Here is a 26689-nt window from a genome sequence, read left to right as displayed (position 1 = left end):
GGAAGGGGCGTCTTACAATCTTTTTGAATTGAATGGGGTATAGTTCACCAGCAAAGGAGACGGGACTTAAAGGGGCAATGCTTAAAGGTAATGTCATTTTCACTATGGAGCATGAATATAATAACCATAGGACACTTGTTGGTCTTAGGATGCAGCATCAACAACCATTAAAATATATTGCATAGAAAAGAACTCACTCAGAAACACGAAATAGGATTTGGACCAAAGTATGATTTTACTTAAGATCAAAATGCAAAACTGGAGATCAAGTGACATAAATGAAAATTTTTTCCCTTGAAGCCAGAACAGAACAAAAAACAAGCCCCCTGATGCAGGCGGCTCAACGTAACAAGTCATATAGAAAACCCTCGGGGGTCATGAAAAAACAAAAAAAAATTAACGACCAGCTAGAAAAAAAAATTAAAAATCATGAGGTGATTGTTCAGATCTCCTGCAGAGTATGGAAGACAATAGCGACGCAGCTGAAAGATCTGGACTGCAGGATCTCATGCAACAGGCACATTGCTGAAAAAGAAGCATAAAACTAAAACTAATAAATACAATATACAATAAACTAAAAGGCAACAAAAACAACAACCAGAAGAACGGCACCGGCAAAATGTGCGCATTTACCTCATCAAATGCAACTGCTATGGTTCGCAGTATGACAGCCAGAGAAGCTTTACCTTTAAGACCATTGACCCGAGCCAACGCCAGACCACGATTCTACCCGATATAAATGGATCCCTTTAAGGTTCTGTGGTGATTAAAGAGGTCACACTATTAACTAAGCGCTCAATGCCAGAGAGCTGCTCATAAAGGCATGTATTACAGTATACGGGTGGTGGGGTGTCAGTGTATCAGGGGGTACTGGTTGGCAATGTCCAGTGAGCATAGTCTTTGGAAGTTTTAAAGAGTTTATTTGACCCACAGCTATTCCCCTCTAATTCCCCTACACACATGCATGCTCAGTCACTTACAGGGGGCTTGTCCTATGAAAGTAACTTACAAGACATTACATTTTGATGAGGTAAATGGAGACGCATTTCAATCGCGCCGCCCCCATTAAAACTGAAATGTCCACAGTGGGAATGGTCTTTGTTCTCACCCAACATCACTTAGCCAGAATTTTAAAAGCATTAAAAATAAAGTAGAGCCGTCTGCAGAAAACACAGTGGACCGGTCTTACTGAGGATGTGACCCGATGCATCTTATACCCCCCCCTGCCCAGTGCAAAGACATGTATGTTTGGCAAAGCGGACCCTGGATATCCACCCCCTATGCTGCGTTATATGCAAGTTTTAGGGCCGGGAGGTGACGTGCTCCTTATCTGCTGTGTAGTGCAGGGTGGATGGAGATAACAGGGATCCTGTGTAAGACTTCTGTACTATCTATGGCTCACAGCAGAGAGGATCCTGCACCACAGAGAACCTCTGCTAGGTCCTTAAAGAGGGACTCTACAAACAGGAAGGGGGTCTGATTGCAAAGGGTCCGGCCACAGGCACCCTCAGAGCCCCTCGTATGCTCAAAAGCGACTCAATAGCTCCATATAGAAAGCAGTGGTGATCCCTGATCGGTTTACCCCTTCCACACAGGTAATGGAATAAGGGAATCCATTTTTTTACGGTTTGTGATCAGAAGATTTTAGGGCTGGTCCTTGGGTTGTGAGCCCCCCCCCATGAATCACAATAGTGTGCAGTGTCCCTTCAGAGGAGAGTCCAATGTGTGGACTCTCCTCATCAGTCTATTTTTAGACTGATGACCTATTCAGTACCTGGACCAATTATGCAGTGGATAAAGTTTGTTCTATTAACTATTGTACAGATGCCAAAACAGGTAAAGAGTGAAGGGTCCAGGTCTCAGGACCCCTATACATCACATACTGACCTATACTGAGGGTAGATAGTCAGTATAAATAATGTATGTATGTATGTATGTAAGATATATATATATATATATATATATATATATATATATATATATATATATATATATATATATATATATATTATATACACACAGTGTGAATGGATTTCCATCGAGTCTGTCACCCTATACAGAGCAGAGGGCACTCTGTTAATATATTACCGCACTCTTTGGCGCAGGGGTCCACATTGTTAGTTAATAACTTAGCAGGAGCGATGGGCGTCATGTAATGTGAGGCTCTACTTGGATCAGTATATTCCCATGTCATGCAAAAGCGAGAACTGTAAAGCTAGAAGAAAAACAAAAAAGTAAACTGAGGAGGTAACAGCACGTCACGTAACAGCACCGGAGACCTTCCTAAAAATAGCAGTAGAGGAAGAAGCACGGGATGGCGGTAATGACTGGAGATAGTCTGTGCACAACAGGAACGGGTGGCGACCTTCCTTCCCTCTTCCAGAGTCAGACCCATAGGACAGGCCAGCAGAACCTCTGCTTATGTTGTTCAGTGCTCAACGGGACAAATCATGGTCCATTTTTGGGGAATTTTGATTAAGTAGATCCCCCCCTTACCCAAAAAAATAAGTTTTATAAGAGAGGGAGAGGGTCTCCATAGTGTTCAACACAAAAGGATTCCCCATCTCACACGGGTTCTTTGTCAGCTCTGGTTAACTTCTCCTTAACCTCCAAAGGCAACGTATTAAACAAGTCCTCCTCCACCACCAGTCCGCTGCGTTTCAGGAGGTGACAATCCCCCAGCTCCACAGGGAGACACTCCAGTCTGTTGCCCCGCAGCTCCATCTGGGCCAGGTTGGTGAGTTCGCCCACTCGGGACGGTAGGGACTGCAGAGCGTTGTTCCCTAGATTCAGTGTACGCAGCTTCTTACACTGAAACAGCTCCGCCGGCAGGGTCTCAATCTATGGGAAGAAAAGTAAAAAAAACTGGTATTAAAGGAGTCCTCTACACAGGACGATCCCTACATTTCCCTTAATAATAAACCAATTATCCCCAGCAATGCTCTGGGGAAACTGGGCTGCCATTGTTCCAATTCCCTGCAGTGCCTCCGCAATGAGTTGTCTAGGTCCTCCAGAGAAAAGAGACACTTGTAATCGGGCGTCAAACCGCTAGGACCGTCACTGATCCGGTGGCCACAACTACAGAGCCATAGCCTGGACAGCAGGTCCCATCACTAAACATCTCACATAAAAACCATCCAGAGTAGAGATGGTTAATCTCTGCTGCCATCTTTAAGCGCACAGATCAAGTTTATCGACTGCGGCTTCGTTCCAAGAAACAAAACCGTGAACAGTGAACGTCTTCAATTATTAAAATGCCGTTTATAGAAAATGCTCCAGCTGATAAAAATAGCCAAATAATGCGACGGCTGTATTAACGCCTCATCCCTTTAACTCATTGATGGCCATAGATCCTCTTATTTTTACAAATATGCTGGATGACTCCCAAGGTGTGATACCCACCTCCCTAAGGCATGCCACCCCTTCCTTCTGCTGTCAATCCTGGCTGGACCAGAACATCCCTTAGGTATTAAAAGTGCAAATATGTATGAAACTCTCAGTATGAGAATACTTACATGGTTGGCAGTAACAGCAAAATACTGCAGGTTCTGTAGTTGCCCGATCTCTGCTGGGATGCTAGTCAGGGTGTTGTGGCTCAGGTCGAGATGCCGGAGCTTTCGGCATAAGCACAGCTGAACTGGTATCTTGTCTATCTTGTTGCGATTAAGGTACAAGCGCTCCATGCTGGCCAGATTGCCAATCTGAATCGGTATGTAGGCAATATGGTTGTACCAGAGCTTCAGGCAGGTCAGTCTATGCAGATGTTGGAAGCTGATGATCTCCTCAATGGTCTTCAAGTTATTGTCCTTCAAATCTATCTCTTGAAGGTTGTGGAGACTAAAGATGGAGTGAGGAATCCTCTCCAAATCACAGCGCACCAGCTCCAGCTCAGTGAGATTCACCATCTTCTTAAGACTGTTGAGGACCATCAGTTTAGTGCCCTCGTTGTTGACTGAAAGCTTCTGGAGGTGGACGCCAACGTCGGTCACGACCTGAGGTAATTTGGTCAGATTGCTCTTCAGTCTCAACACTTTCAACCTCTTCAACTCTCGCAAACCATCGATTACGATGTATCTGTTGTTCTCAGCACTTAGGTTACCGGTCAGGTGAAGCTCCTCTAGGTTCTTCAAGCTATAGATCCATAGAGGAATCTCTTTGATGTCTGTGAATTTGATATGCAATGACTTCAGGTTCTCTCGGAGAAAGGCCAAAGCTGGTGCCTCGATTTTAGCTGCCGTGTGGTACAACCAGAGTTCTTTTAGGCCCGTTAGCTGGGCAATGCTAGGAGGGATGGTGACATCTGGGATCAGTTCCAGTTTCAGGACCTCCAGCTCCACAAGGTCAAACACAGTGTCGGGAATGCCGCTCAACATGAAAAGATGCAGCTCCAGCTTATCCTGAGAGTTCTTGGTGATCCTCTGCCGTAACTTGTCCAACGTCCACTCATGATTCAGATTCAGTTGTCTCAATTTGTTCTCACTAACTTCAGACAAGAAGACGGCAAAGCGCTTGGAGTAGAGCGGATCGTACTGGTCTATGAGGTGCAGCATGAAAGCAAAGTCATTCTTCACATCTGGGATGTCGCTGTAGCTGCTCTCCTCTCGGATGGACTCGAAGGAATATTTCTTCAAGGACCTTCTAAGCATCCACCAGAGAGTGTATACGCAGACAAGGCCATAGAAGCCCACCAGGCTGATGTAGAAGGAGGCCAAGATTTTGAAGAGCGTGGCCAGTGGATGAGCACAACGATACATTCGATAGCCAGTGAGGCTTTCAATGTCCACCTTACAGTCCACATCGAATGTGATGCTACTGACGTAATACACTGTGTAGCAGAGGATCAGGATAAACTTGATGACTTTGATAATTGTCTGCCGCATGTAAAGCCTGTATACTATATCCCCTTCTTCCACGTGAGTCCTGAACTTTTTGACCTTCTCAAACAAGGCTTTTGCCTGCTCGCCCTCCTTTTTATCCAGGACTCCAGTCTCTGATCGATCGACAATGCCTTGCTCCACCCTGGACTTAGTCCTCTGGAGCATGGGCACGGTGGCCTCCACATCTTCACTGGCTGTAGAAGACTTCTTGTCTACAGAGCCATTCATCTTCCCGGCAGGTTTGGTATCGCTCTCTTCCACTACGGTCTCAGACAAGGCTCGAGTAGTCCAGGGCGAGTCGAAGCACTTGAGCAGGATGGATACGAAGTGCTCCAATTTAGAGCTGGTGCGAGGAAACTTAAACCAGAAGTTGCTACAAGCCAAGAAGATCAAGGTGTGCAATAATACGAGGTAAGGAAAGTACTTTGCAAACCAGTGCAGCCGGTTCTCATAGCATACTGCGTCAACGTAGTTATACTGGTGTCTATCCAAGTCATATTTGATGCCTGTAGGACCTAGTGCGGGTGGAGGTCCCAAGCTGCTGTTCGTGTACTCAGGTTCTGGGGGGGTCCAAGCACGGTACGAGTCATTACAGCTGTCATGGGTGACCCATTTACAAGGCAGGCAGATCATCTTGTCCTGGGTGACCTGCAGCGTGCCCCCAAACACGGCTATCATGAGCATGACGATAGAGATGTAGTCCGTGAAGACGTCCCACCATGGCTTCAAGATACGATAAGCTGGTTGCGTGTCGGCAAAATACCGAAGCTCTGTTACGGGAATCATGGCTCACCTGGAAACAAACAGAACAGGTTTTAGTACAATTATGTGATGTCTATATATACCAGCAAGGGGACAGGTAAGGACAGCCGCACAGAGATTATACCCGGGGGAGCGGATTACAAATCATACAATGGAAACACAGTTCAAGGAACGGATTATAAATACAAATGATCTTTCGCCCTATGGGAAATTCTGTTGACCCCTGGGGACCTTGACTTGAGCCAATTACCATGCACAAAAGTGTGTCCAAGACTATTCTGGAGCCCCTCGACCTACAGACCCAAACATAGCGGCCACAAAGATAAAATGTCATAGACAGCTGTGCAAGAGGACGGACAGGAAGCCACACTCTGGGGCTGGAGAGTAGGGACTATCCTCAAGGGACTCTCCTCTGCTTTTAACCTCTACATTACAGAGCTGCAATCATCAGAAGATTTCCTACTCTTAATAGGGGTTTCCTATAACCCTGATCTGTATCTATGGGATGGGAGATAGAGGCGATGTGCATCGGCCGATCATCTAGAGTGTTGGGAGAGAGGAGGATCAGGCAGTTGCATTTCGATAGTATATTCTTTTTGTTCCTGGGGAGGATAGTCAGGGGATTCCTAACTGGGCTCTCACCAATAAGGATAAATGTACTAAATTAGTGGCCGTCTTGCGCGTCCTGTTTTGGAGGAACTGACCATTGGGACCCTCAGTGATCACAAAAATGGGGTTACAATGTTTCCTATAGGAACGGAGCAGAAGTGTAGACAGCCGACCATTTCCTCATTCACTTCATGTGTCTGATAGAGCCCTGTGAGTTTGTGGGGACGGTGCCACCCGAGTCACTGGATGTGTCAGGTACTGCAGCTTATTGCCCTTCAAATGATTAGGGCCAAAATCCAAACTCAGGACAACCAACCAGAGCTGTGCTCTCGCTTTACTAGCAAGGCATGCACGAATATATAGTCCACCAATGACAAAGCCCAGTCCCCACATCCGCACTTTACAAGGTAACAGAAAACCAGTGCAAATTATTTACATCCTCTCATTAACCCTCGGAGGATCCATTAGCACCCGCTCCAGATGTCGCTTTCACAATGATTTACATGTAGGCTGGTGAGTGTGGGGCTGGGTGAATACACACACTTCCCATCCGCCATGCTGAATCAGCCCATTATGAGGAATCCTGAAGGTCACCTTACACAAGGCTCGGCCACCGACTGCAAAAATAGCGCTCACCTCCCCAGAATACATTTATGAGCATCACCAACCGCAACGGCTCCTACAACCTACAGATGTAAAGGCAGGTTATTACGGTAGGGCAGAATGTGGGGTCTCACCAGAGACCACCTCAAGGTATTGGGAGCCATATACAATACTCACTGGGTGCCAGTAGTATGCCCAGGAGAGTATGCCTAGTCCTATTCTTATATTCTAATATGTTAATTTAATTAAGCGGCTACCGGGGCGTGGAGTAGCCGGACACGAGGCTACACGGCGCGGCTACTCCACGCCCCAGTAGCTGCTTTCCCCCGCCTACCCTGTGATCTTCGGCGCGCAGCTCCTGGCAGCTGCGCGCCCTCGTCCGAGAAGCCGGAGTTCTGCGCATGCGCAGTAACTCCGGCCTCGTTCCCGAGAACGCGCATCTTGACCGGAGTTACTGCGCATGCGCAGAACTCCGGCTATTCGGACGAGGGCGCGCAGCTGCCAGGAGCTGCGCGCCGAAGATCACAGGGTAGGCGGGGGAAAGCAGCTACTGGGGCGCGCCGTGTAGCCTCGTGTCCGGCTACTCCACGCCCCGGTAGCCGCTTAATTAAATTAACATATTAGGGCAATAAAGTTTATACTACGCTAGCGGGGACGTGAGGATTAGCTCTAAAAAGGGCTATCCTCACGTCCCATACATCCACCTACCACCCGATCTACCTTCATAGGTAGATTCGTGGTGGTAGGTGCCCTTTAAGCACCAGGAATCCATGGATACACAGGTAGTCCCCGGGTTACGTACAATATAGGTTCCGTAGGTTTGTTCTTAAGTTGAATTTGTATTTAAGTCGGAACTGTATATTTTATAATTGTAACTCCAACCAAATTTTTTTTTTAAAAATGTTGGATTGGCATAAAAAACAGGATTAACAATAAAGCTTAACTGCAAAAGGCTTTGATATCTATTAGAGCTGTTTATTGAAGCCTAAGGCTAAAGTACAGTAAATTACCAATTACCAGAGGTCCGTTTGTAACTAGGGGTCGTCTGTAAGTCGAGTGTTCTTAAAGTAGGGGATCGCCTGTACTTTAAATATCCAGAATGCTCCTTTAAAGGGAACCCGTCACCACTATTTTCACAAATACAGGTAGTGACAGGTTCCTATAGAGCTCTAATAACTATCTGACACCCTGCTTTTAGCTAAAAATTGTTCCCCTCAGATCCCCTTAAAATCAGAGTTATAATCTTGCCTGGTATCTATGCAGCTTTGGAGCGAGTCCACGGGGGCGTGGCCTAATGTCATGTGACCAGGGTGACATCATCAAAGGTCCTTGAGTAACTTAATATGAAAACTATACCCCATGTACATATCTGACCACATAAAACCATCACAGCAGCCTCCATGGACTTCCACTCCTCTCCATGCAGCCTGCTGTGATTTCATTTGATAAAATATGCTGTGATTTCATAGTGTACAGTTCCTAATGCTACAAAAGCTATAGGACCTGCGATGATGTCACCCTGGTCACATGACATTATAGCAGCATACAGAGATAGGGATGGGGAGGAGCTGCTGGATTCAGCCCGAGGAGGCCACGCCCACCTGGACTCCATGTAGCCATGCTTAGTTACCAGATAAAACTATAAAGTTGAATATATGGGAATCTCAGGGGCATAATTTTTAGCTACAAGCAGGGTGTCAAATAGTTATTAGAGCTCTATAGGAACCTGTCACTACCTGTATTTGTGAAAATAGTGGTGACGGATTCCCTTTAAGACTTCTTTCACAGTAGGAAACATTAAAAAAAAAAAGTTGCCTAGTTAAATATTATGGCAGGAATAAACAAACTATTCGGACTGCCCCTTTAAGGGTTCAGGAAGAAGCTGCCCCTCCGGTGTACCTGTAAATTTGGGTTTGTGTGCTTAGTACCTGCCTGCACTGATGCCAGTATCCTGGCGCTGTGTGGGTGCCCACAACAACCTCTGACCTAAACTGTGCCAAGGTTGCCAGTAGCGCCCTTACCAGTCACAAAACACATAATACAAGATAATACAGAACCACAAAGCAAAATAATAAAAGACATCAAAGTCCACACACAATAAGACGGGAGACGTCTTCCAGTGCCAGGAATTCTCCTCCGATAAATGATTACTAAAGCGCTGTACGCTGGCGGCACACCAACCTGAGCGCCAGGACCCTCTACAATGTATCCAAACATGGCAATCCACAATCCAGGGGAGGGTGACCCGGTCATAAATCAAAGTCAACCGAAAAGCTTGCCTTACCCAGCTTTTCCAGAGCCCTGAACGGCATCTGCCCAGTTATACAGCTATATAGCCAGGCAAGTGATGTCACTACCTTGTCCCAAACTTTTGAGGGGTCACATGATTGAGGATGGTGCTTTAGCCTCACTATATTTTACATATAAAGAATGCAGGATTACTCGGAGACGCTATTGTCCCATCTTATGAAAAGTTGCACAATAAATCCAGCCACACGACACATGACCCCGGAGCCGGGCGACTCCTCCACAAAGAAAGACGTGACGCAATACACCTCGTCACTCCGGCACATGAAAAGTTAATAAAAAACACTTTATATATAAAAATGATGTTTGTTTCCGTTTGCCATAGCAACCACTTAGATAATTTCTCCTCATAAAAAAGTCTCAGGGACTTTGGTTGCTCCGAACAACGCCCAAATTGCAATTTGTTTTTTTTTTTTTACACTTGTTTTAAGCAACGAAGGGGATAACGAAATCCAGTGCAAAACAATCACCTCAGATTTTTGCCCTGTATTACACAGCCAAAATATTGGTCAGATTTTTCTGACTAGTTTCTTAAAGGGTTTGTCCAGAGGTTAAAAAAACATGGCTGTTTTCTTTCCAAAACAGCACCACACCCGGCCGTGGTTTGTGCCGGTATTGCAACTCGGCTGTATAAGAGATGAATGGAGCTGCGCACTACCCACGGTCCAGAGAAGGAACAAGCAGCCATGTTTTTCAACCTCCGGACAACCCCTTGGTGAAGTAATACTTACCTCTCTCTCCAGTGCTCCGATTCAGCATGGCGCCACCCATCACTACCAACCTTTGTTGTTACTAGCTAAGGCCTAATACCAGACACAGGCAGAAGTGGTAGGGGATGTGCACTGTCAACCCAACATTACCAATAGCACAGAGGCCTGCGATGATGAGAGGCGCCACACCGGACCGGAAATTCTTCATTATTCTTACACCACCTGGGGCTGGGACTAAAAAATATTTGTGATCCTGGACAAACCCTTTAAGGAGGGCAGTACTGGGACACAAAATGATGCATTAAGGATACCTTCAAACTTTCTGGTAACATTCAGGAAAATGGGGAGACGTTACAAAGTTCTGGAAACATGATCATCATTGGTGTACAATACACAAAAGGGATACATCACAGTGCCAAAAATGCTAAGTTTAGCCAAAAATGTTGCTGCCAGTCTTATTCTCACTCAAGTTTTGCAAGTGTCACAAAGCCAATGCCAAACTTCCTACCCACTGCAGTGCACAATGGTGATGGATAGGGAAGATGGCGGTAAACTACTACTGTACGTCAAACTTCCCAGGAATTTTTATGCCCGTTTTAAGCAAACAAAACCCAAAAGTCTTCTCTTCAGTGAGTAGCAGGAATACACCCGACACAAGCCTAAACCAACAGCGGCCAGGAAAGAAATTTTTTCAGGTCAGTGAGAAGAGTAAACATAGAGCGAGATGAAGACGTCTTCATTCAACAAGCCATCTGAGCTGATAACATGGCTTGATCAGAGCACACAGGCCTTGTATGTAGTCTGTCACCGTAGCAACACATACGTCTACATAGAAGCTGCATACACACAGAAGGAAATCAAACGTAGTGGTAAAATAATGCAGCAGTATGCCGCGACACCACTGTGCAGACATTGAAGGCGTGTGCGAGGGATTGCTGGCAGTGGGACAAGGGTAACTCAGCACTGGCACAGAGTGGTAGCGCGGGCGTGGCGTCACAGCTGACTCAGCTGGAAATGTAGAGACACACTCAGATCTATAAGAGGACTGTATACTCTAACAGCGACCAATCAGGACACTTAGCGCTATTTTCTGATTGGCTGCTGCGTGGGGACACTTACCTGGGGGTACTGGCGGTGCTATCTGTGCTCGGATGGAGTGTAATATGATGAATACAATGTATTACAGATATAGCAGCAGCGGCCGGTCCGCAACTCCATGGGAGCAGCTACACCTAGAGGAAGAACAGAACGTATTAAAGGGGCGGTGCAGGATCCCACCTTGTTGATGTAGAAATGCCTATTATAATCAGCCTATTATAATCACATTGCTTCAGTAGAGTCAGGGAATTATGATATTCAGGACATTGGTGGGGGAGGTGGCTTGTTATCCTTTTTTGGTTTAAAGGGGGATTCCATCAAGAACAGTCTCAGCAGTGAGGACCAAAGTAGAAAAATCTGTAAGTCCGGGTCCTTAAAACAGTATTTGGTCTAGGAAACAGGGGTCTGACACACAGCAGTCTGAACGCGACCTTACTAGCAATGACGACAATGTGATAGGTCATGCCCAAACTTACCATGTCGCACGCCCACCCTAGTTGTGATGAGAATTCCGGCTCTTCTTAGTGAGCTGGCTTTTTAGGCTAAGCTCACTAAGAAGAGCCGGCTCTTGAACGGCTCCCTGTTAAATATATAATAGGGAGCCACAGGCCAATCAGTCACCCCACACCGCTCCACTTTTAACCAGATTGTATCGGGTTAAAAAGGGGAGTGGTGAGCCAGTTAGGGGCGGGGTTAAGTGAGCCACCAGGGGGAGCCGGCTCCCGTTGTTCACGAACAAGAGCCAGCTCATTCACAAAACGACACATCACTGCATCCTAGTGACACAGCTGCAGAGCTCGTTACCATGTATCCATGTTCTTTACAGTAACGAACCACACACCTGTATCGGCAGGACAGGATTGTATCCTTGGGAAATAAGGAAACATTTCCGGCAGTAATCTTGATAACGTTAAGGAATTGAAACGCAAAGTATATTCGAAAGTTACAAAACTTTTTATTATACAATGTTTATTAGATTTAGAATTGGCGCAATGTGTTACGTGCCCACGGGTCTGGGCATACAAGATTTGCAATGCCAGGTGGTATAGTGTGGCATAAAGCAAACATCCAATGTTTCTATATATATTTATATGCCCCCTGTATTAACAATTAATATAATTTTTTTTTAAAGTCAATAAATGACATAATATGAGAATGTGCCCCAAGATAAGTAAATATATATATATCTGTGTGTGTACATATAGTTCCATAAGGCAGAATAGTAATCACCCCGGCTGTCACCTACATCCCACAGTCATCCCCTCCTACACACCCCCCTCCCCCCACATTCCCAGATGGTACGGTCCAGCCGTTTCTCCATAATCCTACCTGATCCCCGGGGATGTGTCCGGTCCCTCTTCTCCCACTTTCCGCTTTGTCCCTCGCCACCGCAATGCTCCACATCCCCACCCCCGGATGTGACGCTACATCCCCGGGTGGAGGGGCCGCCGGTATCCCGAGGGTTGGGTCTGGGAGCCGGTATCCGGCGTTATAGGGAGGATCCAGTGTTCCTGGGACAAACAGCACGCAGGGGGCGGGGCTTGTTAGGACGCGGCCGCCATCTTTGTTACTGGCAGGAGGACTCCATTACAAGCTAGCAGTACATTAGCGGCAGCCATGAGCTGCTGACCCTGCTGTGGGATCATACTGTGGACGTGTATGTATTCACCAGCCTCTTGGGGTATTATGGGGGGTGTCAGGGGACACTAGGCCTTAGTTCCACAGTGATAGGCGGAAGTAAAGGTCACATGACTTTGCACTGGGTCTCAATGTGGTCACCAAACTTGCAGATCTCCAATAGAAATAAGTTTTACATTTGTGTTCCTGTGACCTGTACCTGTACTCTAAATAAGGTCATGTGACCTGAAGCGCAAAGCCAAAGCACCCCTTATTACTATTTCCAGAAATATTGATACCATTGCTATGACACCGAGCAAATACTGCAGTAATGGCGATGCAAAAAGCAGTGGCAGAAGAGAGACAAATCCAGTTGTATAGTTTCTTCATGAGGCCTAAGGCCGCATTCACACAGCACGTGGAGCTTGTTCCCAATCGCAGGCGTTTTCAGCTGATTGCGCTAGCCCCTCCCTTAAACCCTTTGTGTTGCGTTCCCATGCGGACACAATCTTAGCCCCCATACATAGGCAGCATTCACACGTTTCGTTTTGTTTGCGTTAACATATGCATTTGCAAATGCATCCCAGCAGCTGATGAGATTTGCATATGTTAACACATGCATTTTGTAAACGCAATGTTGATAACAATGTAATTGGGCAAATCTTCTCTTCTCTGCTGTTGCGATGCATTTGAAAACAAGGGGGTTTAGGCAAACAAAACACAACGTGTGAACACAGCCATACTAGTTACCCCATGGCAGGTTGTTTTGAATCTCTTAATTCATGGATATGACGCTACGGAACCCAAAGGTCCTCAAACCCGTCCTCTATTGCCTGGTGTTTCTCGTTTCCATCCCCTATCATGGCTGGCATTGTCAAGTTTCAAAAATGGCTCCTATGTAACTCCAAAATAAGGGGGAGGAGTAAAAAAAAAAAAATTCTGGAATACAAAAATATGGCTTTCTTATTGAAACAGTTCCGCACCTGCGGCTTCAAATATTAAAGTGAATGTGGTTGAGCTGAAATTTAGAGTATAACCTGTACCTGAGATTGGGGGGGGGGGCTGTTTTTGGAAGTTATCCCATCTACTATGACCCATATCTTGTACGTTCAGTGTAACCCAGCAGCTATCTATATCAAAGCCAGTACTATACGCTCTATTGTTTACAGTCCTTTGTGTCTCTGTTTGGCTCCCGATTATTCGGTAGAATTTATCTGCAGTACATAAATTCATGATTCCCACTGCCCTTCCCATCGGCCATGTCCTCTCCTGTGCTGTGGTTTTAACCCCACTAACTACGGTATGTAACTATTATATTAAGACCAGTGTTGTAATGTGAAAGCCCTGGACCCCCATCAGTAATGAGGCCCCCTTAGCCATTACATGGGCCAATTACTGGGAATGTCCTTTCCTAGAAACTGAATTTACCAATAATTGACAGAATTGCTTTCAAAGGGGCCTGAAGTATTTGTTAAATGGCTGTTTTAATTGAAACCCCCAATTTTTTATTGTGCTTTTTATCTGTATTATCTTGAGGCCATTGTTTGGTGTGTGATAGCAGAACTGGTCACAAGGAGGTTTATGGAGAAAGGGAATTGTAAAGAAAATAGTTAGATCCCACTCTTTGGCTATACATTAGTGTCTATGTTATCTTAAAGGAACGCTGTCACTAGATTTTACCCCATTAAACTACTAGCCCCCTCACATAAGGTATGAAAATCCTTTCTAGAATTCCCTCTTTTATAATTAATCTTGACCATGTACCTGTAAAAAATGTACTTCACAGTCATATGCAGAGCTAAGAAGAGGTATTTCCGATGCCCCCATCTAGGGTTATACACTACCTAGAGTAATGATTTTTTTGTGTCATATTATATATAAGATTCTCATCTTTCATGAACAGGAAATAGTCTTTAACTGCCTGTATCGCCAGTTCTTTATCTCAGAGAACCATAACCTTCTTATGAGTTGAAATAATAGCTTTAATATGACACCAGCAGCATGTTTCTACGTACTACAGAGCCCAAGATACGGGCATCTGAATTAAGCCTATTCTCAGACAATTATGACCCTACCTCAGGGGGATGGTAGTTTGGTGGTGTAAAAGATGGCAAAGGTATCCCTTTAAGGTTTTCAAAAAAATCTGTGATGCTACAGAAGCCCCTTAAATTGTTGTTTCTCTGTGGTCGCTTGTCACCCTTCACATATAAGGTTTTATGTATTGTAAAATGGACATGACTTGACTTTATACATACAGTATATAAGGTATATTATGTATGCAGCAGGTTAATGGGAGTTGTTAGGATTATTTGCATTGTCAGACATTTAATAGCGTCGGTGCTGTCACTCGCACGTAAGGTACAGGGCGTTGTCCACAATTATAGAAAGTAGTCCGGAGCGGGAAGTGCAACTTTATAGTACCTTTTTTTTGCGTCAGACTCATATACATTAGTAGTGTCGTTATATATTACATTATGTACATTAGTAGTGTCGTCATATATTACATTATGTACATTTGTAGTGTCGTCATATATTACATTCTATACATTAGTAGTGTCGTCATATATTACATTATATACTTAAGTAGAGTCGTCATATATTACATTATATACATAAGTAGTGTCGTCATATATTACATTATATTCTTTAGAATGTTGTGATGTATTAGGGGGCTCAGCACCCTAGGCCATTGAGGTGCAAATAAGCTGCTTTATGGGTTTGGTGTATGCATTTTAAAAAAATATCCTTTATTATAATGTAAATGTGCAATTGTTCTGGACGTGACGGCCATTTACAGGGCGTATACACAATTGTGTATCTTCAGCCTGTTCACATCATGCTGTCAGTGAGGGTCCCCTTCAGAGGCCGAGAGGCTGGATACATAGTGATTGCACATAGGCAATGGCCTAAGCGACGCCACAGCACCACTGCCATCTGCGTACATGTGAGTATCACAAACTACGTATTTATTGAGAGGATAGAGACCTCATAGGTGACATGTAAATGTACATATTATTTATTCTATGATGTACTTGTCATGCCAAAGTTTAATGGAAATGACCCTCTAAGTACACCAATTTGCTATGTCCTTAGGGTATGTACACATGTAATCTGTTGCCGAGCCATACGTCCAGTTTATGTGTCATATGTTTTTTTGCGGATCCGATTTTGCTGTCCCAAACACTTGAAGCATCACCTAGCAAGTGATACGCAAATATGGACTACATGTGTAGCGTCTTTATTTTTAACTTTTCTGTGGGTTTCTATAGGAAAGCTCGAGCCACACACACAGGCAGAAATAGGACCTGCTTTTTTTCTACAGCCTCCACACTTATCCACAAAAATTACTTTCATGTGAATGAGTCCATTGAAATTAATGTGCCGGTGCCCATTAATAGGGGACAACGGACTCTGATTCTGATAATCGAGGAAGCTTTCAGCAGCAGGAGTAGTTGATAAAACATATATTAAGGACTTGTCCTTTGAGCAGTTGTCTATGTAATTAAGTGGGTTCTGTGTGCGCCCTAAATAGTGTCCCCTCCTGCACATCCATGTTGTCATATTGGGAATTGCCAACAATATTCCACTTTTTCCTTTTCCTTCTTCATGATTAATACTGTGGAAACAATGCAGAACTAATGTCTCTGGAGGAACAAAGCCCTGAGGAGACACGTCTTGTATTTGTCCAGTTTTCTCATGGATGTTGTCCCGCATCAGATGAACAGATGTTGTGCGATGCGCTGACATTTACCACAATACAATTTAAGAAATTTACAATTCTTTGGTAAAAAAAGGAGGGAAAATGCCTTGAAATGTTATAAGAAATCCAGTTGTAATAGAAGCGGGTATAAACACATGGATAGGGAAGCAGGAAAAAAACTAAAATTGCTGCATCTAGGGTCGGTATAGAGAAGCCATTGATTTTGAGGTGGGTTCTGCAGGATGTAAGATGTAAAACTATCCATAGGTCAGTGAAGTCATACGTCATGGGTCGGTACCACGTCCATTTATCTGTGGCCTGTGTTTAGCTGAGTACCATTAATGCGAACGGAGCTAACCTGCAATACCAAGCACATCCATTATACAATGTACGGCGCTGTGCTCAACAGCATCTCAAGAGAAGAAAGCTGTCATCTTAGAGCTTTGGTCTTTGCACCATATCAATATATATTATTACAACTATAAATCTTGGCTGTGTGAACACACCCTAAAGGTAAGCCAGGTCTGCATTGCCATCACCACATACTTTAGGGCTTTTCAATTGCTTTAATTAAATGCAAGTGTGATTTTACTATGAAACGGTTCTTTCTCCCACAAAAGATTCATTAAAAAACCCCCAAAAAACCATAAAATTTTAGCTTACCTCCCTTTCCGGAAAATAAAAACTTGACATTGGAATCTGGGGGGTTGTCATTCACCATAGTGAGGCTACTTTCACAATGTCGAGCATACGGCAGCGCGCTGGAGAAGAGGTGGGATCAGCGGGATCCTCCCTTCCCAATAGCGAGGCACGACCCCTGGCCATAAACAAAGGAACAAGTAGAGTACGTATATGTCCCCATAGGCATCTATGGGGACATATACATTTGCAGCCGGATATACGTCCCCACAAAGCCAGTGTGAGAGGGGCCTAAGTGCTCTTTGTTGTTGTTTCTACTCTTTTTCATGTGGTTTATATATTTTTTTTTGTCTAATTTAGTATTAGGTTGTTTTTTTTTTTTTTACTGTTTTAAATCTGCCAATTCACTTTTCTGTTCCTGCCCTTTTTTGGCAACATTTTCACCTTTTTGCGCCAAAACAAACATGCCTGCTTCGATAAATAGAGCAAGCCAGAGGCAGCCAACCACTGTTCTAATTGTATGCAACCAATAGAATAGGTGCAAATAAAGTCACAAAACGATAGAGGAAAAAGGAAAGAACAGGTATGATAAATGACCCCCCAGGACTTCATTCAGTGACATCAGCGTGCTGCACTTGCATGCTTAGCCAAACAGAGGATATATTTGGGAATCGCCCATGTTATACCAGACTTTTGGCTTGTTACCAACTGGAGATACATACCTGTTAATACCCGGTTGAGTCCAGCCACGTGTAATGCCAATGGATAGATGAAAAACAATCCATGTATAAAATGACTACAAACACTAGGACATGCAGCAGATCCATGTATAATTCTAGTTTCGTAATGTGCCGTGTTATTAATTAACCTTCCTACAGAAGGGTCAGAGCAGGAGGTCACATAGGGGTACATAGGGCATCATTTCCTAAGTTTCTGCGTCTATTACTATATGGCGCCCAATCAAGTAGGCACGGAGGTATTGCACGGTTTAGTGCTCACATAATAAAATGCACTCACATTCTTTCGCTCTTGCAAAGAACAAAGTCCAGCGCCTGCTTTTCCTGCCCGGTTCCGTATGGAATGGGTGGGGGGGCCGATCCCAGTCTCAGAGGAGGGGGATACGGAGCTGCCGCTCACCACTCTATGCTTTCACTACCCACATACAGGACAGGATGGCGAAACGCATCCAGGCCCGCAGACTGGAGGGAGTGGATGAAAATATATGGTGAGTAAAAATTCAAAAAGTGATATCAGGAGGGGGGGGGATTGGTGTGCCAAAATGTCAAGATTTGGGTCAAATTTTCTCTTGCCACGACTTATTCATATACATGACCTGTATAAGATCTATTTGTGAGGTATACGCATTTCCTAGTTATATCTGTTCCTAGGAAAGCTGGGTACCAATGTAACCAACCTTATAGGGTAGTATTGCAGGTATCCTAGACTCCTAATTAAAGGGAGCCTGTCGCAAGATTTTATCCAATTAAACTACTGCCCCCCCCCCCCCCCCCGGGTTTCTATAATTTCCTCTTTTATGCAAAATCTATAAAAAAAAAAAAAAAAAAAGTACTCCAAAGTCTTGTGAAAATGTGCGAAGAAAAGTCATATTTTGCCTGAGATGAATCAGGTTTAGAGGCTGCAGGGGGGTGTCAATTTAGATGCCCCTATATTCCGTTTCATAGCACCTAGAAACATGGTTCTGGTGTTGTATGTAAGAATTTTGTCTTTCAGGCGACATCAGGCTTGTGATTCTGTGAGCTACAGAACGTGAGATACAGATTGTTAAATACAGTTGGAAACGTGAGCTCCAGGTAAAGATTCAATATCCTACTTTTTTTTTTTTTTAACTGCCTGTATCTCCGATTCTGTAGCTCACAGAACCACAAGCCTAGTGCAATCTGACAGATGAGATTCTTTAATATGATACCAGCAGCATGGTTCGAGGTGCTAGGGAACCAAAGATAGCGGAAGTGACTCTCTGCCTGCAGCCCCTCAAGTTGACTCATCTCAGGCAAATTAAGACTCTACTCTGCTCTTTGAAAGAGATCTTTTTTTTTTTTTTTAGGTAGGATGAGATTTTACATTAAATAAGGGAATTCCAGAAAGTACTGTTTAATGGGATAAAATCTGGTGACACATTGCCTTTAAAGAGATTCCTCTATTAAGGATCCTTATGTCTTGGCCACATGTGGATGTATATAAAGAATGTCTCTCTCTAGAGGACCTGTCATGTCCTGCATTACTCATTGGTTTCGGCACACTGTGTGCAATGCTTCATTCCACCTGTGGAGGCGCTGCAGGGAATTGTACCACTTGCATTGTATTTTTCTATGTGCACATCTCTGTTCCAGGGTGGAATTTGTCAGTCTAGCCGCTCAATATAAAACTGTAAACCTGGGACAAGGCTTCCCTGATTTTCCTCCTCCGAGATATGTACGGGAAGCATTTTCCAAAGCCATCACCGGGGAGCAGACCTTACTGAACCAGTACACCAGAGCCTTTGTGAGTACAGCGCTGCCTTCTTCCATACTAAAAGGAATTATACATATTTATATGGCTGTCCTCTCATGTACTCCACCCCTCTCCTATGTCTCATTACAGGGGCACCCTCCTCTCGTCAAGGCTCTGGCACAGTTTTTTGGACCGCTATTTGGAAAAGAACTGGATCCTCTTTCCAATGTTATGGTGTCAGTAGGGGCATACGGGGCTTTATTCTGTTCCTTTCAAGCACTAGTGGATGAAGGAGATGAGGTAACACTAACATTATATCATATTGTGTATGGCCATTTACACCCATCATGTATGGGTCTGTGTTTCTTCTCTAAGGCCTCATGCACACTGACATATGCCCGCCTGGGCCCTCGGCCATGATGGAGATGAGGAGGGGTGACCCCCTCTCCATAGCGATTCACCGTGCATGGCCCATAACAGGGGGAAAGATGGGACATGTCCTATCTTCTCCCCGTGTACGGAGCGGCATGTGAGTGGTACCGTATGGCTCCGTGCGGGCATTGGCAGTCTATGGAGGACGTATGTGCGGCCGCAAGCTTGAGGCCTTTTTCTTATAGGTAGATGACACAGTGGGGCACATTTACTAAGGGTCTGTGGACCGCATTTCCGTTTAGCGCCGCATTTAACTGGGGTTTTTGGCGCACGCAATTGGATTTTGGCGCAATCACGTCGGCTTTCATGTGACACAAATCAGGGGGCGTGGCCGTCGCAAAACCCGACTGATTCGGACTAAGCGCGGGATTTAACATTCAAAATTGTGTCACAAGCCAAGCACTTACATGCACCGGGAAGAAGAAGGTGAACTCCGGCGGACCTGTGCGGGGAAGCGACACATGCAGGATATCGGGCGCAAGATCTTGATGGATCGCGACAGCTCCGAATTCTCGTTGGACAACGCACCTCGGGGATCGCAACGGGACAGGTAAGTAAATGTGCCCCATTGTATTTTCGTTCCTAATCATCATTGATTGAAGATGGCCATACACGTTAGAATGGTATTGGTGAAACTTTTTTGAATTTTAACATGACCAATCCCTGTGTTATAATAAATTATAAATTGCCACTAGAGGAGTCAGGGACCTCTCCCAATTTTTATCACATGCATGCTTAGCCATACAGAAGGTGCATGTGCATAGCAGTGCAGAGATCCTTAAGGCTGCTGGATCAGATCAGTAACAGGCACGACCATTGCCTACACAGGTAGCAGCATCGTCCATGGAGGGTTAATATAAGACCTAATGTCACATTTTGGATATTAACCAATAAGCCATTTCCCTTGCTATGCTAAAACTTCAATAAATAAATTAATGGAATGAGTATTTGCTGTCATAGCTCAAAGTACTTGCAAGGTAAGACGACAAATGTTATTTTCTGCCTTTAATAACCATGGACATGTGTCACTTTTTATTTTAGGTCATTATCATTGAGCCATTTTTCGACAGCTACGAACCCATGACCTTAATGGCCGGAGGACGATGTGTGTTTGTTTCTCTGAGACCTGTAAGTGGTGTCATAACCCTAAAAATATATGAATATATTGGTGGGCAAAGCCCTCTAAGGGAAAGGCGTCATGATTGAAGATGCTGAGAAATTATTTGCTCATCTTCTAATGAGACTCAGATCTGTGTCAGTTTCTTCCCCATCCGCATCCAAAGTCAATAGAGAAAAGTTTCCAGATGTCCTAATGATAATATTATATCAGGGCGTCAGTCAGAATATCTGAATATATATTTGCTAGTGAGGATAACGGTACAGTTCATCCCTTATTTCTCACACCTCTCTTAATACCTGGGTCAGCAGACATCTGCCGGTGATGGAAAGCCCCCGAGTAGCGGTGACTGGCGGCTGGACCCCGCAGAGCTGGAGGCGAAAATCAATAAAAATACTAAAATGTTGGTGTTAAACACCCCGAACAACCCACTGGGGAAAGTAAGTATGTATCTTATAGCGTCTCTTCTTGGTAGTGAGCCTCTCCTGGGCTTAGGACCTTATACTTTACTTGGTTATTTTTGCAGGTTTTCACTAAAGAGGAGCTGGAGGAAATTGCTAATATTTGCATAAAATACGACCTGATATGTATCTCCGATGAAGTGTATGAATGGCTGGTGTATGACGGGAACCAACATGTACGGATTGGTGAGTATGAATGTGGGTTCAGTTGGAGGCTCCCCACTATCCGTCTGACCGCCAGCTATCTATTTCCACCCATCTTGAACCATCATTTTGGGTACAAACTCAACAGAACAAAAGCCACGTTCATCTTAAAGTCACCGACTTTTTCTTTATGACCACAGCTAGCCTTCCAGGAATGTGGGACCGAACCATAACAATCGGAAGTGCCGGAAAGACATTCAGCGCCACCGGATGGAAGGTGATTATACTTAATGATGAGTCATGCTGTTGTGTTATATTTAAAGGGGTTCTCCAGGTTTAACATATTAATGGGCTATCCTATACTGGGTGCTTCATCATGTAGCAGCAAGTGGAAGGTGGGCTTTGTAGTAAGTTACAATACATCACATTAACTTACTACTTCATCCTGTGTTACAGGTTGGTTGGGCCTTTGGTCCAGATAGTCTCCTGAAACATCTGAGGACTGTGCACCAGAACTCTATCTATCACTGTGCCACCGCCGCCCAGGTAAGACTATGAGCGTGACAGTAGGGATAGGACTGACCTCCGTACATCTGTACTCTCTAATGGTGGTTTAAGAAGACTAGCCTGTCACCAGACCGTATAGTAACCGGATCTGTTATGTAGGAAGCAGTGGCCCAAGGATTTCTAAAGGAACTGGAGCGGCAAGGAAAACCTGATTGTTATTTTCTACAATTACGGGATGAGCTCCAAAAGAAGCGGGATCGGCTTTACCACTGCCTTACAGAGGTGGGGATGACGCCTCTTATATCCCAAGGCTCCTACTTTATGATCGCAGACGTCTCTCGTTTCAGTAAGTTTATAGGCTTCAATATAGTCCTATAGCAGGTTATTTGTAACTGTATCTATGTTATAGTATGAGGTTTGGTGTCACAGTTGTGGTTTTCACTCTCCAGAATCTCAGGTTCCTCCTCCCACGGACCCCAATATACCTTATGATAACTACTTTACAAAATGGATGATGAAACATAAAGTAAGTTGTATATACAAGCATGTTCCCTGCCGCTCTATGGCGCTGCCGGAGGTAATCAAGCGTTGTAGTTTGCTGCCTCTGGGACTCTTATAGAAGGTGCACGATCGGATCTATTTTTAGTCTATTTCTAGTTTTAGTCGTTCCTTAGGATTTTTCTTCTTCTTCCACTTTGCAGCAATTGGCAGCTATCCCCGTGTCTGCCTTCTACAGCGCCCCACATAAGAAGCAGTTTGAGAACTACATTAGGTTTTGCTTCGTAAAGGTAAATATATGCAAAGTTTATGGAATTCTTCAAGAATGAGATTGTACAAATGTTAAAGTCCCAACCCAATAATACATCCATATAGCCGGGATAGAACTAAGTATCTGTGAACACAACAAGACATAAGTTTTATATCCTCCATGTAATATACAGCAAGTGGCCAGAGCTGGTCATACATTTTTATTATAGCATAGGATTACCCTATTAAAGGGGTTGTCCCAAGCTAATCGATGGCGACCGGCTGCTGGAACCCCACCAATTACAAGAATAGGAACCCCAAGTAGTCTGGAGTAATGCGTAACATGCTCAGTAATGGATGTGGAGCAGGACAAACTTACAACCTGAAGCTCCATTCCTTAGTATGGGAGTGTTAACTACAGTACTCGGCTATCTCTTGGCACTCTCATTCACCTGGAGATAGCTGAGCGCTGTGCTCAGCAACCTCTGACACTCCCATACTAATAAATGGAGGCTTGATATGTAACATGCTTATGATTTCACTTATTTAATTTGTTCTATTTTAATTTGTTAATTTGAATGTGTTCTAGGGAAACGGGGATGAATTTTTATATTTTAAAAAGATTTTTTTTTTTTACTATTATTTCAAGCCCCGTAGTGTAATTTAACTCTAGAGTATTAGATCAGTCATACAATGTACTGCAATACAATTGTATTGCAGTATATTGTGAATATACTGTTTCTGTATTCCAGTCTTTCTGACAAACTGTAATTTGGTGAATGAGCCTTAAACAGGCTCCTAGCTGTCATGGCAACTAATTGGCGCCCTCTGATGACGCCACGGAGGAAGCCAATCAGCCATCCAAGATGGCGGCGCCCATCAGAAGCACTGTTAGTTGCCGCTGTCTGCTTTGACTGCGGCACGTGAGCCCTCTCCATACTTCCCTTACTGCTGTACAACGTATATACAGCGTCGTACAGCAGTAAGGAACTGAGAACAGGACTCCCTTTCTTGTGGTCGGTGAATCCTGGCAGTCAGACCCTGACTCTTGGCTTGTTTTGCCCTATTGTGTTGATAGGGAATAACATGAAAACGTGGGATAACTTAAAGTACATCTCCCATCGAAATCTCTGATGGCAGATGCTTAGTACTCACCTCCCCGTCCCGTGGTCCTGTGCTGGGATCTCCTTTTGTTATAAGCTGGAACAGCCAAATTATTCAGTAAAACACGTTTGTATGCAAATTAGCCGGAGGTGCTCTGCAAAGCACTTCTCCGAACCGTTCAGATTTAATTATTCACTCCTCGGGCTCTGCTGTGTTCTGCCTCCAGTGTTTGTAGTGTTTTAGTGAAGCGTTTTACTGAATAATGTGGATATTCCAACTTGTAACTAAATGAGATTCCAGCACAGCGCCACAGGGCAGGGAGGTGAGTACTAAGCATTTGGTATCAGTGATTCTGATGGTAGGTGTCCTTCAAGGAAATCTACCAGTAACTATAAGCCAAATTAAACTGAAAATACTTACCTATACTCCTCTGCATCTTGATCCCGGTGCTTGTCTTCTTCAAGCTTGACATGCCGATATGTCCTATATTTCGTCATGCATGGTCACAGTGCGGTGAGACAATGGGGCAGATTTACTTACCCGGTCCATTCGCGATCCAGCAGCGCGTTTTCTGCGCTGGATTCGGGTCCGGCCGGGATTCATTAAGGTAGTTCCTCCGACGTCCACCAGGTGGCGCTGCTGCGCTGAAGAGCATCGGAACGCACTGGAGTTCACCGAGCCGGGCTGAGTGAAGGTAAGTGCAAGCTCTGCGACAGATTGTTTTTTGTTTTTTAAATCCGGCAGTTTTTCCGAATGCGTCGGGTTTTCGTTCGGCCACGCCCCCCCCTGATTTCCGTCGCGTGCATGCCAGCGCCGATGCGCCACAATCCGATCGCATGCACCAAAATCCTGGGGCAATTCAAGGGAAAACGGCGCAAATCGGAAATATTTGGGTAACACGTCGGGAAAACACGAATCGGGCCCTTAGTAAATGACCCCCAATGTGTGCTCACCGCACACGACCAGGCGCCATAGATGTCAATGGGGACCTATTTCATTTGTGTGAATGAGCCCTTGTACAAAGCAGCTCGGGGCACTAGGACTCTATGTCTGGCACTCCCTTTCCGATGTTGGAGGCAGGAGGAGTGCATAATTAGCAGCCGGGAGGAGTATAGGTAAGTATTTTCAGTTTAATTTGGCTTATTGTTACTGGTAGATTTCATTTAAGACTATAATTTGCTTGCAGTGTGATATCGAGTACACCCACTAGGGGGCATTGTGCACACACTAATGATCGGTGCTGTGATTTCTGCACAGGAGGATGCAACACTGAAGGCGGCGGAGAAGATCCTGCAGAAGTGGAGCAGCGAGTCCCCCGGACCCCAGGACTAATAACTACAGTTACTGTAGCCTCCCCCTCTGTAAAAGGAACTAAAAGGCTATGATTTGCACATGTTGAAGAGAACCTGTCAGGGGAATTGGGGACACTAAGTTTACCCATAGGTGGTTCAGTGTCCCTATTTGAACCACATTAGATCTGACTAGGACTTGCTTTAAAAAATACAAACACTTATAGTAGAGATGGGTCTGATGAGATCTGGTGCCTGTGCACATTATCACACGACTGCGCCAGGATCAGTGGATAAATAGTTATAATGTGTTTTCTGCAGTCCCCAACAGCGATGATATAGGTAGATTTGGGACCCTAAACCCCAATCCATAAGGACTTGTGGGTGGATTAGTGTCCCTAATATCCCTGACAGGTTCCCTTTAATTATAAATGTAGTTTTTATTTTTTGACTAGCTTGTTCATAATTTGCACAAAGCAAGAAAATCTTGTACTGTTCTGTCTTTCATCCTCCTCCAGATGAGTTGAAGAAGCGGAGGGGAAAATTTCTAAAACTGCAGAAATCAGGTGATATAATGGCCACAGACCACATACTCCGCATGTACAGACCCGGGGCTGGGGATTCATGACCAGAGTGTTGAATGTTGGGGAACGCTGTTGGTATTTGGGTCCTTTAAGAACCGTTAAAGATGCTCCAGAATTATTATGTAATGGGTAATATGAGTTATTATGTCCTGCACCAGACACAAGAGCTGACAGTCTACTGTAGTAGTAATGTGAACCTGCACAACCTGTATAAGATGCACCTATTTCTCTGGATATGGAGGTGCAGCCCTGATAACTTACTGTATTTGGTTAAAAAAATAAAATGCAGAGATTTCGATTTTGCACTTTTTTTCACTGTGAACATTTATTCTCTGTAATTCTGCTGTTTTGGATATGGACAATAAGATAAGACAGGCATGGACAGTGAGCCCTAAAGCTAGACCCACCCAGCTGTCCCTACTTACTTACTCATCTCATCCTAGATAGTAGGGGACAACTGGTTGATGTTCCTGCGCCAAAGTGAACACACAGAGACAAAAACAGGTCAGAACCAGGAGGAGACTGCAGCACAGAATCAGGACAAAGAGATGGTCAGAAGACAAGGAAGGGTCAGAAAATCAAAAAATTACAAAGCCCTGAAAACACAAGCAAGCCCCAGAGAAAACATAGCAGGTACAGGGAAGTGAGCAGACAATTATTTAAAGAGATATCAGAGTACTGGCCCAGAGTATTTGGACCGGGACCCTGACATCCAGACTAGCAGGGGAAGAATGTGAGTATTGGAGAAAAATGGGTGGAACTAATTTCTATCCCAAATTCAGTTTAGTAAAACTTTTGAGACTTCTGTTGTCCTCTCCTCCATGTCACCCTGTGGCACGGCGGCGGCAGTTCGGTAGCGTTTGGGCATCGCTCCATGGGTTGTGGATCTGCTTCATGAATAGTCATATTCATAGCTGAAGCAAAAGTCGTC

The 26689-nt window shown here is 44.5% G+C and overlaps 2 protein-coding genes across 4 annotated transcripts; one reads left to right on the top strand and one right to left on the bottom strand.

Moving 5' to 3' along the window:
* Window positions 1-211: 211 nt before the first annotated feature.
* Window positions 212-12507, bottom strand: LRRC8A (leucine rich repeat containing 8 VRAC subunit A). The gene is made up of 4 exons (XM_072124334.1): window positions 12296-12507; window positions 10988-11100; window positions 3516-5670; window positions 212-2841 (listed from the first exon to the last, which is right to left on the bottom strand). The coding sequence occupies exons 3-4, from the start codon at window positions 5661-5663 to the stop codon at window positions 2566-2568; spliced, it is 2424 nt and encodes an 807-aa protein (XP_071980435.1). The 5' UTR covers window positions 5664-5670; window positions 10988-11100; window positions 12296-12507; the 3' UTR covers window positions 212-2565.
* On the top strand, window positions 12313-26056 carry KYAT1 (kynurenine aminotransferase 1). 3 transcript variants are annotated; one of them, XM_072124337.1, is made up of 14 exons: window positions 12313-12623; window positions 15408-15527; window positions 18089-18147; window positions 19274-19424; window positions 19524-19673; window positions 20847-20933; window positions 21231-21362; window positions 21449-21569; window positions 21728-21804; window positions 21984-22073; window positions 22194-22380; window positions 22484-22560; window positions 22736-22822; window positions 25143-26056. In XM_072124337.1, the coding sequence occupies exons 2-14, from the start codon at window positions 15420-15422 to the stop codon at window positions 25215-25217; spliced, it is 1401 nt and encodes a 466-aa protein (XP_071980438.1). In that variant the 5' UTR covers window positions 12313-12623; window positions 15408-15419; the 3' UTR covers window positions 25218-26056. The 3 variants fall into 3 exon arrangements, with proteins under 3 accessions (XP_071980438.1, XP_071980439.1, XP_071980437.1); XM_072124338.1 differs by lacking the exon at window positions 15408-15527; XM_072124336.1 differs by lacking the exons at window positions 12313-12623; window positions 15408-15527 and having other exon boundaries at window positions 17960-18147; window positions 21234-21362.
* Window positions 26057-26689: the final 633 nt, after the last annotated feature.

This window comes from Engystomops pustulosus, chromosome 9, assembly GCF_040894005.1.
Source record: "Engystomops pustulosus chromosome 9, aEngPut4.maternal, whole genome shotgun sequence".
Taxonomy (NCBI): Eukaryota; Metazoa; Chordata; class Amphibia; order Anura; family Leptodactylidae; genus Engystomops; species Engystomops pustulosus.
The sequence above is the reverse complement of the archived record's forward strand: the minus strand, read 5'-3'. Positions and strand labels throughout refer to the sequence as shown.